At 43.0% G+C, this 16,833-nt stretch overlaps 1 protein-coding gene across 1 annotated transcript in view; it reads right to left on the reverse strand.

Moving 5' to 3' along the window:
- Positions 1 to 16,833, reverse strand: part of BLTP1 (bridge-like lipid transfer protein family member 1) — a 399,009-nt gene that overhangs the window by 279,374 nt on the left and 102,802 nt on the right. Inside the window, exons 8-12 of the mRNA XM_068280272.1 lie at positions 15,927 to 16,120; positions 11,100 to 11,179; positions 5,276 to 5,426; positions 3,824 to 3,980; positions 2,070 to 2,148 (exon numbers count right to left, since the gene is read on the reverse strand). Coding sequence (XP_068136373.1) covers positions 2,070 to 2,148; positions 3,824 to 3,980; positions 5,276 to 5,426; positions 11,100 to 11,179; positions 15,927 to 16,120 — 661 coding nt within the window. The remainder of the gene's footprint in view (positions 1 to 2,069; positions 2,149 to 3,823; positions 3,981 to 5,275; positions 5,427 to 11,099; positions 11,180 to 15,926; positions 16,121 to 16,833) is intronic.

Genomic DNA, 16,833 nt, shown 5'->3' on the forward strand with positions numbered 1-16,833 from the left:
GTCTCTCGTCTTTAGAATAAAACTACCAACAAATTTCCAAATGTTCATTTAATATAGCAGGGGATCAAATATTTCTTTCCCACACGGTATTTATCAAACAGCTGTGCTAAGTGTTTTTAAGACAATATAAAAGTAGTGAACAAGCATAGCCATGAAATAATCCAGTAAATGCAAAAATCACTGCTGCCGACCCATGCAGCACATGAATGATTTAAAACATGTCTCGCTGTGAAGAGATTGCACTACATCATGTTGTCACATGTTCCTTCTCTCCAACGATGGGAGTCTTGGAAAGACAAACACCTCCTGTGCAAATGTTTCATAACTAAACATTTGTGCGGATCTGAAAGCTGAGCGGAAAAACATGAGCTATTCAACCGAACATAATAAAGACTTCTCACTGACTAAGATAATTTATGTGCATTGCAAAACTTGATGTATTTCATGGGGACATACCGTATATACTCGCATACAAGCCGAATTTTTGACCCCCAAAAAGGGGGTCAAAAGTTGGGGGGGTCGGCTTGTATGCGAGTCTTGGGTGGTCTTGGGTAGTGGTGGTCCGCGGCGCCCCGCCCGCTCCCTCTGCTGCTATTACCTGTTCAGCCGGCGGCCGCTTCCTCTACTCCGGGTGCCCCTCTCATTCTGCTCTTCGTGTATCACAGCAGCGCGCCCGTCGCTGCTGCTGTGACGAGGCAGGGGAGAGCGGTTCCCCTGGTAACGGCGATACACATCGCCGTTACCAGGGGAACCGCTCTCTCCTGCCTCGTCACAGCAGCAGCGCCTGGCGCGCTGCTGTGATACACTTAGAGCAGAGCGAGAGGGGCACCCGGAGTAGAGGAAGCGGACACCAGCTGAACAGGTAATAGCAGCGGCGGCCGCGGAGTGAGCTGCGGGCGGGGGGATCACTATACTGGGCACTTTACTGGCTATACTGGGCACTTTACTGGTTAAACTGGGCACTATACTTGCTATACTGGGCACTATACTAGCTATACTGGGCACTATACTGGCTATACTGGGCACTATACTGGCTATACTGGGCACTATACTGGCTATACTGGGCACTATACTGGCTATACTGGGCACTATACTGGCTATACTGGGCACTTTACTGGCTAAACTGGGCACTATACTTGCTATACTGGGCACTATACTGGCTATACTAGACATTTTACTGGCTATACTAGACATTTTACTGGCTATACTGGGCAGTTTACTAGCTATACTGGGCACTATACTGGGCACTATACTGGCTATACTGGGCACTTTACTGGCTAAACTGGGCACTATACTTGCTATACTGGGCACTATACTTGCTATACTGGGCACTATACTGGCTATACTGGGCACTATACTGGCTATACTGGGCAGTTTACTAGCTATACTGGGCACTATACTGGCTATACTGGGCACTATACTGGCTATACTGGGCACTATACTGGCTATACTGGGCACTATACTGGCTATACTGGGCACTATAACTGGGCACTTTACTGGCTAAACTGGGCACTATACTTGCTATACTGGGCACTATACTAGCTATACTGGGCACTATACTGGGCACTTTACTGGCTATACTGGACACTATACTGGCTATAATGGGCACTTTACTGGCTATACTGGGCACTTTACTGGCTATACTGGGCACTATACCAGCTATACTGGGCACTATACTAGCTATACTGTGCACTTTACTAGCTCTACTGGGGCACTACCTACCAATACTGGGGCACTATACTAGCTATACTGAGGCACTATACTAGCTATACTGGGCACTATACTAGCTATACTGGGCACTTTACTAGCTATACTGGGGCACTACCTACCCATACTGGGCACTATACTAGCTATACTGAGGCACTACCTACCCATACTGAGCACTATACTAGCTATACTGGGACACACTGGGGGGATCACACGGCCTGCACCAATCCAGCATTTCCTACCCCCGGCTTATATGGGGGTCGATCATTTTTCCCTGGTTTTTCAGGTAAACGTTGGGGGGTCGGCTTATACACGGGTCGGCTTATATGCGAGTATATACGGTATGCAAAAAGAATTTTTACCATTTTCAGTGACAGTCATGGGAATGTTCACTTCCAAGTAAGATCCTGCCCACACATTGACATGTACAGCATTTGTTTCCTGTGAAAGAAAGAAGGATGTTACCAATTGCTGCCTCTGCCGACATAAACAGATGCCATATGGCACAGCAATATTAGGAATTTAATAATCTATATGTAGCTGTTCCATTGCAAGTCACCACACGCTCCCAATTAAGGAAAATGATGCTATGACAATCTAATAAGTGTCTGTCAAATAGAATATTACATCTGTGATGAAGATCATGGCTTTTATGAGAAATTTCAGGCATGTGGTGAAATCTCGCCTCATCTTTTTTGGAAGGGAGGAAACATTCTTCATCTACACTTAAAACTTTCATCTGCAGGTGGCACTAAGCAATATGATATTGTCACAAGAAAACACAGCACCGGTTTATAAAAGAAGGTTTTCTTACCTATTGTTATTTTAACTTTGGGGGTGAACTAGTTGGTCATACTTGTAGTCTTTACCACCTCTGTGTTATGCTCTCTGGGTTTACACAAGGGATTTTGTGCACATTTTGTTTTGTGCACCTTCTGAATGATGCAATGTGGTTGAACCGTCTCAGAGCAGAGAGGCACATGTCACATGAACGTGACCACTAGGGATGGTTGGAAATGCCAGTTTCCGATTCCGATAGAATTCCGCATTCCAACATATTACAGTCTGAATTCTGTGGAATTTCTAAATTCCGACGAATTGTTATTGTTAATAAAGTTTGTTATATTGATTTTCAATTCCGCGGAATCTGTTATAAATTTGCGGATGTACGCTATATTGCCCATAATCCGCAATTCTGCATGCCAACCGCAGTACACTTCCACATTTTCTGATTGGCATAAAAAATGCAGTATTCTGCAGAATTTTGATTTCTGCACTTTGATTTCCAAATACTGCTTTGGAAAGCTGATTTACAATCAGAAACACGGAACTCGGAATTCCACGGAATTCAGAAGCACCATATCCCATGTGCTGAAAGATGTGTAAAGCTTCTGTCTACAAACTTAGAGCCAGGTAACAGCTGGAGAACCCAACACTGCCACAGTCAGATACAGGAGCCAATCACGGAATGAAGACAGACTTCTGCTAATCATACAAGGAAAAATTTAATTTGACTGGGGGAGGCAACTTACACTTGAGCTGGACTTTGTCTTAAATATGAGAGTAAAATCAAAGAATAAAATAATTGAGCCTGTAGATGGTTAATGAGTTGCTGGCTGGATGAAATTAGGGAAGACATTTGGGCTATAGGTCAGTTTCTACAGCAGGCAATTTATTCTGACCCCACTTAAATTCTTTAGACTTTAAACCTGTTGAATATACTGTAGTTAAGTCTACATAACATCCTAGCATTGCTGCAACAGAAGCTGAAGACACGCTGAGAGCTTCCTGCATGGTTCAGCGATTTCACACAGCTAGTCTCTGCATACCACTGGGACATGAAGCACAGAAAGGCCATTGTGTTATCTAATTACTATATGACAGTTGGATTCACTGACATAAAGCGCTTTGGGAGTTACCATCACTTACAGTAAGAGGCTAGCATCACACATACATACACATGCTTCATAACACTTTCTAGTGATATCCTAATAACATATATCACGGCTTTTATCATATTTCCTCCTACCCCGGAATCAGCTGGAAAAACAAAACAGAAGTGAAAGAATAGGTTTCCTGAGTACAGAATTCACTAAATGGTATGTTATCTACTCACTTTGTTTTTGGTAAAAAGAAGATCAATTGTAGCATTTGCAATGATGTTCATTCTTAATTCAAATGCCTGTATCTGTCGAGGTTGGCCTGGCTGTGCAATTTCAGAAACCTTCAAGACCTGATAATCTGGGGGGAAGAAAAATTTCCACAAGCACTCCCTGCCAGGAAAAGCAAGAAGAGCAAATGATTATGCAAACAGCGGGAAACAGGCAAAGGAAAAAGCAACTGACAGCTGGAAGATTAGAAGGTAAAATAAATCTTTATTGTTTTATACAGACCTATGCATTTGAAAACGGAAATTATGCTTCAATCTCTGCTTTACCTTGTGCACTTCTACCCATCTCAACTAAGCATGTCCTCCGTGACCTGTAGTATTACTCAAATGGGAACACATTTGCTAGTGAGCTTTAAAGAAAACCCAAAAGCAGGATATTGCTCTGAAATAAGTCCTTAAAATAATTTATAGATACATTTTATTGAATATAACATTACTTATAGTTTTACAATATTTTTTTTAGAAAGGATATAGTGATTTTTTTCCCTTTACTCACCCTGTTTACATTCTAAAATTTATCAGAGGTGGCGACATCTTTACTGCTGGCAGGTGCATCACTGTGGAATGTTTACGGTGTGTCCCGAAACCAGTAGAAATAATACTTGGTCTCCTAAAGTGCACTGGGAGAATTCTGCATAATAACCAGCCTAGGCTGTGACATCAATGGGTGGGTGGGATTACATACCAATATACAGCAATATACATAAAATATATATTGGATGTTTTTCTATTAATAACATAGGTGGATATCCTGAATAATGTACTAAATTGTACCATTTGTCACTAGAGTTCCTCTTTAATTGTCAATGAATATTTAGTCGCAGCTCAGTAACAAGTATCTATGTAAAAAAAATGTGCATGGTGCAGATATATATTCATGTATAATAGGTGCTGATAATATTGACACCGCTCTCAGCTTTTAGTTAAGACTTTTTCTTGGCAGTGATTTCTTTCCTTTTCCTATCATTTAGTAAACACAGATCTCACACTCCCAGAAACCTAATCTTATCCTTGCCTCTTAATGTTGACCCATCCTTGACATTTCAGCCTAGCCTCCTAACAATAACTCACAAAATAACCTTCCTTTACCCCCTCCCATATTACAGATTTGGAAAAAAGAAAATCCTAAACTTCTAAAAATGGTATTCAGCTGTATGGCAATTGCACTTAAACCAAAACCTCTGGTACCAATTTTAACCATTTTTGGTGGCCAGGAGACAGTGGCACTCTTCATTAAGCCAGAACCAACCAAGTAAAGTTATCAGTAAAGTTCTGTACTAAGCCAAAGTCAATAAACACTGTTTTTGCTATGTGCTGTGGGGTTTTCTAGTAATAGCAAATGGCTGTACTGCAGGCAATGTGTCTGCTAAAAAGACACTTCTAATAATATACACATACCTCTGTCTATCTGCCCATGGCCCATAGTTAAAATCTGTTCCTTTTCCACAGACTATATCTAATCCCCAGCAAGGTGGCAAGTCTTGCAGCTTTGCATCTTCCGAGTTGCTTTCTTCTTCAACATTTTCCCCTGTGTCTTCTGGGACAAGGCCTTTAAATTAAACATAACCACGTTTGTCAGTAAAGACTTGTCTAAGAATCAATCTACTGTACTATGTAAAAATATCCTTCCAGTTTCTATAAGCAATGAGTAATTGCTTTGTTTTTTATGCTGTACCAACGTGCAACTACTGTAGAAAGGAAAGAGAAATAAATTGTACTTCTGAGAGCAACCAAGCACTAAAATGCAATTCTGTACACCTTTTTTTATATAAGTAATAATCAGGGAAGGAATGAATACTTAAAGAGTAACTGTTAGGCATTATACGTGAAATAATTTATCTATTTTAGCCTATTACATAGACAAACAGGATGCTAATAAGGCAATACAAATACTTAAAAGCATTCTTACTTTTTTCCTCGGAGGTTTTTCTCTCCCCATGCCTGCAGGACGCAAGGCCGCAGAACAGAAATGACAGGCAGGCTGATTGGCTAAAGCCTCTGTCAATCACCTCTCTGCTCTGCGATTGGCCGCCTGCTCTCCCCTTGTCTGCGGTGGTTGTAGCCGCTGTAAGAGCGCACGGAGGGGGGCCAGAGGCTATCTCCTGTCACTGTCCTCTGCCCCCCTCCTCCAGTGTGATGTCCGCCCCCCCCCCCCTCCTGCCCTTCTGCCGCCCGCCACCGCCGCATTCTCCTTCTTCCCCGCACAGAACTTTGGGGAAGGATAAAGGCAGCGCACAGACTCCAGGAATAATGTTCCCAGGCGCTGCAGTTCCCCCCTATACTCTCTGCACTGCCGCCGGTGGTAGTGCAGAGAGTATAGGGGGGAACTGCAGCGCTTGGATCTATTATTAGGTGAGTCTTTGCCAGCTGCAGCTTTTCCTCCCCGCTGTGCTGAGAATAAGTGCGGGGAGGAGGGGAGTGCGGGGGGGGGGGGGGGGGAGAATATACCGGAGGAAGCAAGATGGCCCCTGCCATGAAGAGAATGACCCTTTATTTATAATATAAAATTATATGGATGGAAACCGAGGACAGCGCAATACATCTGTTATGTAAGTAAAGGAAGTATTTATCTACTTACATATGTATTTTCTTTGGGGGGCATGTCATTGCTAATAGTGCCTCTTTAAAAGATATTGAAATTAGGAAAATCACTTCAGGTTAGATACAAGAGGCATGATTCACAAAGCGGTGCAAAGTGTTTGCACGTTGGTGAAAAGCCCTTTATCACGCCTAAACTCAGTTTAGGCGTGATAAAAATAAACTCGCGCAAAGTTTTGCAATCGCGCAGTGCGGTGTGCGCTCAGCGCCCATTAAACCCAATTACGCAATTGCAAAGTACAAAGTTTTGCGCGCGATCAAAAGCACAAAGCGGTGCTAACTCAGCTGGTGCAAAGGTTAGCACGTTTTTAGCCGTGCTAACTGGGTTAGCACCGCTTTGTGAATCAAGCCTATACCCAAGGAAAGGGTAAGAACTTGTGCATGCGCAGCACGGATTTGCTTGTCTTTCAAACTACTCGGGGGCGCAAGTAGTTCTGAAAGGTGCTTTAGGAGTGCAAAAGGCCTAGCAGGAAAAATAAGTTCAACAAGGGATGATGCAGGAAGCAATAGGACAGACTGAAGACTGGGAAGGCTGTTATCCAGAGCCTTCTCTGTTTACTTATGTAATGTATCTATCAAACATGAAGTGAGTTTCCTCACCTCAGATTTGTTTTAATACAATAACAACAAAGAAAACCTGTCTAATTGTAGAAAAAAAAATGTGCACCAGCAACCAGAATGTAATGGAGCAAAAAAGTGGATCTCCTGGTGATATATTCTGTGCTACTTCCTTCTACATACAAGTCTTACATATTGCAAGTGACATCACTCTCCAACAAAGCTAATGTGTTGCTAATGTGTTGCTAATGTCAACTTTCACTGACTAGGCAAAGTTGCCTTAAAGTGGCCACTAACAATCCAATTTCTAGCAAAAAAAATCGGAAGTGAAATCGTTAACTACACCATCAACGAACCAATCTCTGCTTCCTATCTGTCACAACCAACATGAAAATCCAAATATTGGTTCTAGAAAATCCAATCATTTGAAATCGATTGTGCCCATCAACGGATATTATTTACAACCAGTCCAATCCGAATTTCTGATCGCTCAAACGATTTCTCGCTAGAAGCTGGACCGTTAGTGGCCACCTTTAGACAGTGAGCAAACGATTTCTGCTTTCTCCCACCCAGCATGGGTATGTGTAAAAATACACCCCAAAACACATTATACTACTTCTCCTGAGTACAGCGATACCACAGGTGTGACACTTTTTTGCAGCCTAGGTGCGCTAAGGGGCCCAAAGTCTTATGAGTACCTTTAGGATTTCACAGGTCATTTTGAGGCATTTGATTTTCAGACTACTCCTCACGGTATAGGGCCCCTAAAATGCCAGGGCAGTATAGGAACCCCACAAGTGACCCCAGTTTAGAAAGAAGACACCCCAAGGTATTCCATTAGGAGTATAGTTAGTTCATAGAAGATTTTATTTTTTGTCACAAGTTAGCGGAAATTGATTTTTATTGTTTTTTTCCACTAACTTGTGACAAAAAATAAAATCTTCTATGAACTCATCATACACCTAACGGAATACCTTGGGGCGTCTTCTTTCTAAAATGGGGTCACTTGTGGGGTTCCTATACTGCCCTGGCATTTTAGGGGCCCTAAACCGTGATGAGTAGTCTGCAAACCAAATGCCTCAAAATGACTGTTCAGGGGTATAATCATCTGCAAATTTTGATGACAGGTGGTCTATGAGGGGCCGAATTTTGTGGAACTGGTCATAAGCAGGGTGGCCTTTTAGATGGCAGGTTGTATTGGCAATGAAGTGCAGGAAGCGCAGGATGTTCTCAAATCGTGACCTGGACATGGCAGCAGAGAACATGGGCATGTGATGTATTGGGTGCATAGACCAATAAGACCGCAATACCCTTGAGTCTGATCCTGCGGTCCAGTGACATGGGGTGTGCTACGCCTGGCTCTAGCCGGGACCTCAACCTCGTCATTGCTATCAGTCAGAGAGCCACTGCTGTTCACTGGTCCATATTCTGACCCGGATGATTCGTCGGATGAGGCTTCCCAATCGCACTCGCCCCACTGGGCCAGAATCTTGGTGGCCTCTTCAGCGGAATACCCCTTTTTTGCCATTGTGGACTGCTAAATTTAGGGGGTATTCCTCTGAGATTACCCTGGAAAAAGAGCACCTACCTAGCAAAAGGGAGTACTTGTGAAGTAGAAAGCTGTGGTCACTGAATTTTGACAAAAAAAAAAATCAGTCACTATGGTGGGGCGGGTGAGGGTTTGGCCGGATGATCAGAAGCCCGCAGGGGGCAGATTAGGGCCTGATCTGATGGGTAGGAGTGCTGGGGGTGACAGGAGGCGATTAATGGGTGTCTCGGGTGGTGATTAGAGGGGAGAATAGATGCAAACAAGGCACTGGGGAGGTGGTCGGAAGGGGTTCTGAGGGAGTTCTGAGGGTTTGGCTGAGTGATCAGGAGCCCACACGGGGAAAATTAGAACCTGATCTGATGGGTAGGTGTGCTAGGGGGTGACAGGTGGTGACAGGAGGTGATTGATGGGATCTCAGGGTGTGATTAGAGGGGGGAATAGATGCAATCAATGCACTGAAGAGGTGATGGGGGGGGGGGGGGGTCTGAGGGCGATCTGAGGGTGTGGGCGGGTGTTTGGGCATACGCAAGGGGCAGATGAGGGTCTGATATGATGGGTATGGTGGGTAGCAGTGACAGGTGGTGACAGGGAGTGATTGATGGGTGATTAGAGGGGAGATCAGATGTAAATAATGCACTGGGGAGGTGATGGGGGGGGGGGGTCATCTGAGGGCGATCTGAGGGTGTGGGCGGGTGATTGGGTGCCTGCAAGGGGCAGATGAGGGTCTGGTATGGTGGGTAGCAGTGACAGGTGGTGACAGGGAGTGCTTGATGGGTGATTAGAGGGGAGATCAGATGTAAATAATGCACTGGGGAGGTGATCAGAGAGGGTCTGATCCGATGGGTAACAGTGACAGGTGGTGACAGGGGGTGATTGACGGGTAATCAGTGGGTGATTATAGGGGAGAATAGACGTAAACAATGCACTTGGGAGGTGATCTGAGGGCGGGTCTGCGGGCGATCTGAGGGTGTGGGCAGGTGATCAGGTGCCCGCAAGGGGCAGGTTAGGGTCTGATCTGATGGGTGGCAGTGACAGGTGGTGACAGGGGGTGATTGATGGGTGATTGACAGGTGATCAGTGGGTGATTACAGGGCAGAATAGATGTATACATTACACGGGGGGGGGGGGGTCTGGGGAGGATCTGAGGGTGTGGGGGTGATCAGGAGCACCCAGGGGGCTGTTTAGGACCTAATCTAAAATATAGCGTTGACAGATAGTGACAGGGGGTGATTGATGGGTGATTAGGGGGGTGATTGGGTGCAAACAGTGGTCTCAGGGGGTGATCGGGGAGGTCTGAGGGGTGCTGTGGGCGATCAGGGGGGCAGGATCAGTGTGTGTGTGTGTGTGTGTGTGTCATTACATACACAGCTGCCTCCTCCTCTGGTGGTCCCTCGATCACTGAGACCACCAGGGGAGGAGGCAGCCTGTATTATTATATTGTATTGTATACATTACAAAGTGTAATATACACTTTTGCAGGGCGAGATCAGGCGGTTTACAACCAGCCAACGCTGCCAAATGGCCGGCAGGTTGACGTCCCGGATGGGCGGAGCCTAATGCCGGTGGATGAGCCCGCATCCCTGCACGCGATCACTAACTAATTAGTCCCCCAGGAGCCGGCGTTACGCGGTCCTGGGGGAGCCACTTTGCCACCGCCTATTGGTAGTGGGCGGTCGGCAAGTGGTGAAAAACAGGCGCTAGACTTTGGCCGCGACCCCCCGCACAGCTTCTCTCCTCCCAATGGCTGCGCTCACACTGCTGCTCTGTATGCACCCGATCTCTGCTGTCCCAAGTCGTCCCGTGTGCTGTGCATGCGCAGTACGCCAAACGCAAGGACACAGGTACAGAGTACGCAGGGACACAGCAGTTATTATATAGGATGAGTTTATTTTCACTGCAGATTCCCTTTAAAAGGGTTAAATAAAAGTTCAGTGCAAAATAGTTTCTTATTCCAGGCAGGGCAATGAGGACTTTATAAACACTCTGAGAGAAATTGGGGGAGGGTCCAATGCTTCAGTGAGCAAAGAACAGAAGAACAGGAAAATGAAAAAATCTCCAAATCTGTGCCCTTATAAGTCCCTTTGCCTTCTGGGGTCACTGTACATACAAAAAGATAGGTTGACCTTTTAGCCCAAATGTTATTCAAGGACGGAATTAGCTTGGTCTTTTTATTCAGTATTATATTATCACAAAATGCACTGTGCATTTTTACAAAATTAAACAAAAAATAAAAAAAACAGCTTCCCTAATGGACTGAGAAATGATTAATTTTGAAGACAGAAAAGAACATTTTGGCGATATGCAACAACTTGTCAAGCTCTCTATAGGTTAAGCGGAACAAACTGCAAACGATGCGGCAGGGTCACAACTGTCAAGTCAATGTTCATCACAACCATCAGTGGAACACATCAGACAAGACAGAGGAAGTGAAACATTACATCCAGCCATGAAATGAATTAACTGCAGAACCAATTGCTTGTATCTGCCAGCTATTGCCATCCTCCAGCTTCAGATTACCTGGCTCATCCATGTAGTAGTAGATGTCAACATCATTAGACTGCATGACCACAAATCCTTCTCCCATGAGTCTTGGAGGCCTTAGAATAGATAAAAGCAAACTGGTCAATGTGTCTTTTCCAAGGATATGATTACAAAGAATATTTTCAACATAAAAATCAAGTAAAGGGAAGCGATGACATAGATCCAGGTAAAAGACAGGATGGGCAAGCATTTCTAGCTGAATACATTCATTCTGTGATAGAAAAGAAAAAGGGGAACCTTCCAGTTTAATTCAGCTTTGATGTCCTTAATTTTATTGAAGCAGCACTGGCAAAGCTTCAATGTGGAAAGGAACATGGATAAGAAATGTAATGCCACTGCCATCTACAAGGTTTCATCCTGGAGGCTTGGCTCTGCTTCTGTCACTTAACAAATACATCTAAACCAGACTAAATTAGGATATAACCAAAGCTATAGGAAGGAGAGTAGAAAATACAAGCTTTTATTCACCAGACCCGATTTAAATGAGCCATATGCCCCATATTTATCCAATTTATATAACCGTTTCCTGCCCTTTCTTTATGCCACTGCTCAGCTGTTGTTCAGTTCTAAAAGAAAAGGAAAAAAATAAAGTTTCTGTAATCTTACATAAAAAGGTCTGGGACTGTTTTCACATTCACATCATTATGAGTGAATTCACAGTGAAAGGAAATTTACAGGCTACCTCACACATCTCCTGGGCCCTGTAAAGACCTAGTTTTAAAATACTCCATCTACTTTTAAGTGCCCTAAATTTTAGCTTTATTTGTCATGCTTGTTTGGCCTCTTCCAGGGTACTTAAGTGCTATGGGAAAACAGTCAATTATAGCATTAAATAGGAACAAATTATTTGACTGACACATATTCTGACACGCATTGCCTTGTTTCTTGCAAGTTTCTTCATTGTGTTAATCTGAATAAAGGAGGTACACGTGTGTGTTGGATTACATTACGACAAATGACTAGAGTGTACACACACACACACACACACACACACACACATTCTCACACACATTCTCACACACATTCTCACACACACATACATACGTCAGCATAAAAGTGAACTGAAAAGAGAAGCAGGAAGGAAGAGTTTATTATGCAAGTTAGGTGCGTCTCAAGAGGACAAGAGCCTGATAGAAAATGAGTTATACAATGTACTATGCAGAGCCATAAGATATGCATGCCTCAATTTCACTTTTAAAATTTATTTTTTTTCATTATTGAAAAAGTACACTTGTACAGAAAGCAGGTATAATAGCCTACAGCCTTCATACAGAGCGTCAGCACTGGCAGCTGCTGGAATAAAGTGGTGGCATAAACTTCAAGATTCTTCTTGCAGCTCCCAGGACCCCTGAATCTAGGGAATAATAAAATTACAAATACTGTAGGTCTCTCTATGGCCAATCTCTTGAGCCTCACTGTCCCCCTACCACTGTGATGAGTAACCCCTACCTAGGTTATAAAGTTCAGGAGGGGAGGGAGTAACGCTCAGAACTGAAAAAAAAAAGGATTTGCACATCAGAGATGCTCTAACGTGCTCACAGGGTGCTTTGGGTTGAATCTACATGCTTGCAGGTACCTACACTTCACACCTGGACAGTGCTACTACAGCAAGCTTCAGTACAGGTTTTCTTTGGTAGAATAATTCTGTAACAAACATTCTTTGGGGGATTTCTAAAGTCCAGTAACCAACTCAATCAAATATTTTAATCATAACTTCTAGAAACATGTTCTGTCATGTACAATGTGTGGTCAGAGAGAACAGTTCCCAGTTCCTTTATTCTCTAATACTTCCAGTCCTTTACTGGACTACTAATTATTTAAAAAGATACATTCCTGCATTGAATTCAATGCAGAAAATCCATAAAATAAAACCCTGTAGGTAAAAGGTTGTGTTCATATTGCCATTTTTGCATCTAACTAGAATCACTTGCCACAAAGGGGGTTTTTCATCTTTAGAAAGAGGTGAAAACTTGAAGGTGCCGCATCAGATCTGTAGGACTGATTTCTTCAGTACATCTTTCCAAGAGACTAAGAATGTCCTATGTGTGGTATGGCTTTGTCATGCAACACCACCACTTCCTTGGATGACTTTTTGGCTTTTTATGATAAACAGCTCTCTTTGGTTTCTTGAGACAACCTTATTTTTATTACAATGAATCAACAATATATAAGGTCCTCAAGTGTCTGCTCAAATACTTGAATACGTTCTATTATCTCAATCCGTAGAAAACTCTATCCCCCCATATAAAATAATAAACCATCTGTGTGATAACATCATCCCTTTAAGACTACCGCCGTTGGCTGTGTGACACGCAACTCATGCATTCTATGCACTTGCACTGCACAATCTCTAATGTTCATAAGCTGCTCCTGGGAGAGTTCTCATATGGCAGCTTTGTCACAACGGTAGCATAAAGAAGGTAGATTGAGTGGGCATACCATGCGGTCCACTAACAATTCTCCAGAGGAGTCTCACTTTAAGTTAGAAAATCAAAGCACTGCACAATAGCTGGGGTAGCAATTAGCCTCCTCTACTTCTATATACCTCCTCTATACCCATCCATTACCCTGCAAGAGGGCTTTGCCTTCACGTCTAATCTACCCCCCAAGCCCCACAATCTGGATGAGCGACTTTAACAATGTCTGAAACCCTTTTATTGATCTCTCCCTCACAAGTACAGTAAATACATTAACATCCTTTGCTAACCTAAATACTAAAACACACCTCACCGACGTATGGAGATACTTAAACCCACTAGACACAATTAACCTGCCATTCCCCTCCTCACAAAACATTTCCTGGACGTTTCTTTTAGTTCCCCCCCCCTCTTCTCTCTCAGATAAACTCCATGACATTCCTCTCTAGACTGGTCTCTGACCACAATTACATCTTTCTCAAACTTTAATGGGGTGACCCTTTACATTGTATTGCCTGCAACCATTTTGGTTGTTATTGCCCCGCCCTTCGATCAACTGGAACAGGATATCAAAGAAATTATTCATGTCCTTAGAGATACTGAGGACAGGGCTATAGTGTGGGATAGCTTAAAAGCAAACATTTAGGGTTCTTGTATTAAAATAATTAATGATTGTAAAAAACCCCAAAAAAACTAAAAAACAAGAAGGTCCAAGTGGAGACACTGGAACAACAAAACTCCAGTTTAGAGAGACAGTACTTTAGGGATAGGTCAAATACTTCCCTGAGGGATTGGAGTGCTGCTCAAACTAAACTCTCAACTCTCCTTGAGAAGAGGACTAAAAGCTAAAATATTTTTCATCAAGAAGATCTTCTACAAGCAAGGCAAAAACAAAATGGAACGTTCTTGGCAAATTTTGACGAAGCAGGCACAAGCCTCTCTGTGATTTCTACAACAATGGATCAGAATGGTAACCCTGTTTATGGCACATTTCAGATAAATCAAACCTTTCAGAACTTCTACACTTAGCTGTAACATGTAAATGTTTTTATACACTTTTTATACAATTATAATGTTGTGTATTTTCTGAGTTGTCTTAATAAAATACTGGTTTAGAAAAAAAAATACTGTAATGAACATTCCTGTTATGCTGTAATAAGTAGCACGCATGCAAAACTCGTGGAGTCCAACCCTCCCACCCAGCTTGATAAGGAAAGCCCATCTGATCTCCCCACTGATGTACGGGATCATGTTATGCAACAAGCAGTATTGGTATAGATACACTGTTGCCCGTGTGGGCTCTCACCAACACATTCGGGCTGCTTTTGAAAGGTGTCCATCCAGTTCTCACTGCTAAGGAAGCTGATTCACAAATTCCCCCCCCCCCCACCCCCCCAACACACTAGCCGTACTGAGTTACGGCGTGCTGGGATATCACTTCCTGCTTACCCTGAATGCATGAGTGGCGTGTAACACAGCCGGCTGTGGTTGTCATAAAGGAATGAGGTTATCACACAGATGGTTGTTCATTTTATATGGGGGAATAGGGTTTTCTACTGATTAAGCTAATAAAACTTATAGAAGTGCTTGAGCAAACACTTGTGAACCTTATATATTGTGGATTGCATACCTTTACCACAGAGTGGCTACCCTCAGCCAGGGATACCACCATACATTATTTAAGTGCTAAATTATTGATATTGGTGTGGATTATTACCCCTTAGGAAAAGCACACATTCCAATCCCAAAACATGATCTTCTGCAATGTGTGGCGTGCCTTTTCCATTCCTGTTTCTACAAGGAGCACAAAATGCGCTGTGAACGTAGCCTAAGTGTTGAAGTGGAACACTGTTTTGTCTCCAGAGATGGGCAAGGGACATACCCATGCAGTTTCTTGCATCCCTATGATTGTTGCCTGACCACACACTTGTGGCATACATTACAAAGTTAAACATTGTGCTGTTTCACAGATTAAACCCTTGAAGTGACTTAAGGCAACTTGCACACAGCAACTTCTTAGTTTCAGGGATGTTCTCTTTCAAAGTGGAACGACACACATTCCTTTGTTAATTCATCACATTAATCTTAACATCATTAAGCTCTCAACACCATTTTCACATGTGCATCACAGTCATTCACACAGTGCAGTTGCTATTGCTAAACAACCTAGTTTTGTAAAATGGTAGTAGGACTTGACAGCAGTCAAGGTCTGGACTTTATGTCAGCTAAGAATCCTTTCAGTGCATGCAGCACATGTTTGGAAATTAAACGGAGAGCCTTACATTCTGACATAGTGACATCCCCCTGTAGCATAGTCTTTCACTGAAGAAAAGAAAACTCAGACACCATAACACATGTTCAATACTCTAAAGATAATATTTCTTACTCATCATTCTGAACACTGATGTATCTTGGACTGGGTACTAGCATCACTCTGACATTCTCCAGTTTGCCTTTCAGTATGTGCATGAATTGGTCCAGATGACTTGAAGGGGGTTTAGTGGTGTACGTGAGAAATGCATCATCAAAATTTACACATAAGGTTTGTGGTTGGTAATGATTTCCAAAGGCCAGACGTCCCTGTGAAAAAAAGACATCGTTACATATCAATCTCAGATAAGGAATATTGTTTATTCTAGGAAGCATATTTATTGTCTTGTTTACAGTCCAAAACATGGCTTTAGTAATAAAACGGGAGGTAAGGTCTGGGTCTGTATTAAAACACAAATAAAAATTTTGCATACTAGACACCAATTACAAAAAAAATAAATATGTAAATACCATTGCTCATGAGTAAGAGTAGTTAGCACAGTGACCATGTGACTGCAGTGCTGTATTTCTAGGTAAGCATCAGCACCCCAAAGGGCAAAAGCATGCGTCCACCACAATGGCATTCATGGATAATGAAATAAGCTTTCCTTCAGTGCCGAATCAAGCAAGCATTAAAAGGTGCACAGTGGTTATATGGCTGCAATTACAACTACGGTAATAAGTCCCAATAAGGCAATGGTCTAATGTATCTATTTAGCTCAGTGCTGCAAAAAGATTCTCCACATTGCTGATGACTATCACTTAGCAAATCCTGACAAGACGTTGTATAGTTCTTAAATTTCTGCACATCTTTTGTTAGTTAGGCCCTGTTCACACTGCACGCGTTTCCAGCCGCGTTTTGGAAACGCGTGCAGGTGGCCGACACGCACGACATCAGACATTGCATAGAGTGCAATGTCTGATGTTCACACTGCATGCGTTCACACTGCATGGGCCTAAAGCTACCTTCATACTTGTAAACA

This window comes from Hyperolius riggenbachi, chromosome 1 (assembly GCF_040937935.1).
Source record: "Hyperolius riggenbachi isolate aHypRig1 chromosome 1, aHypRig1.pri, whole genome shotgun sequence".
NCBI lineage: Eukaryota > Metazoa > Chordata > Amphibia > Anura > Hyperoliidae > Hyperolius > Hyperolius riggenbachi.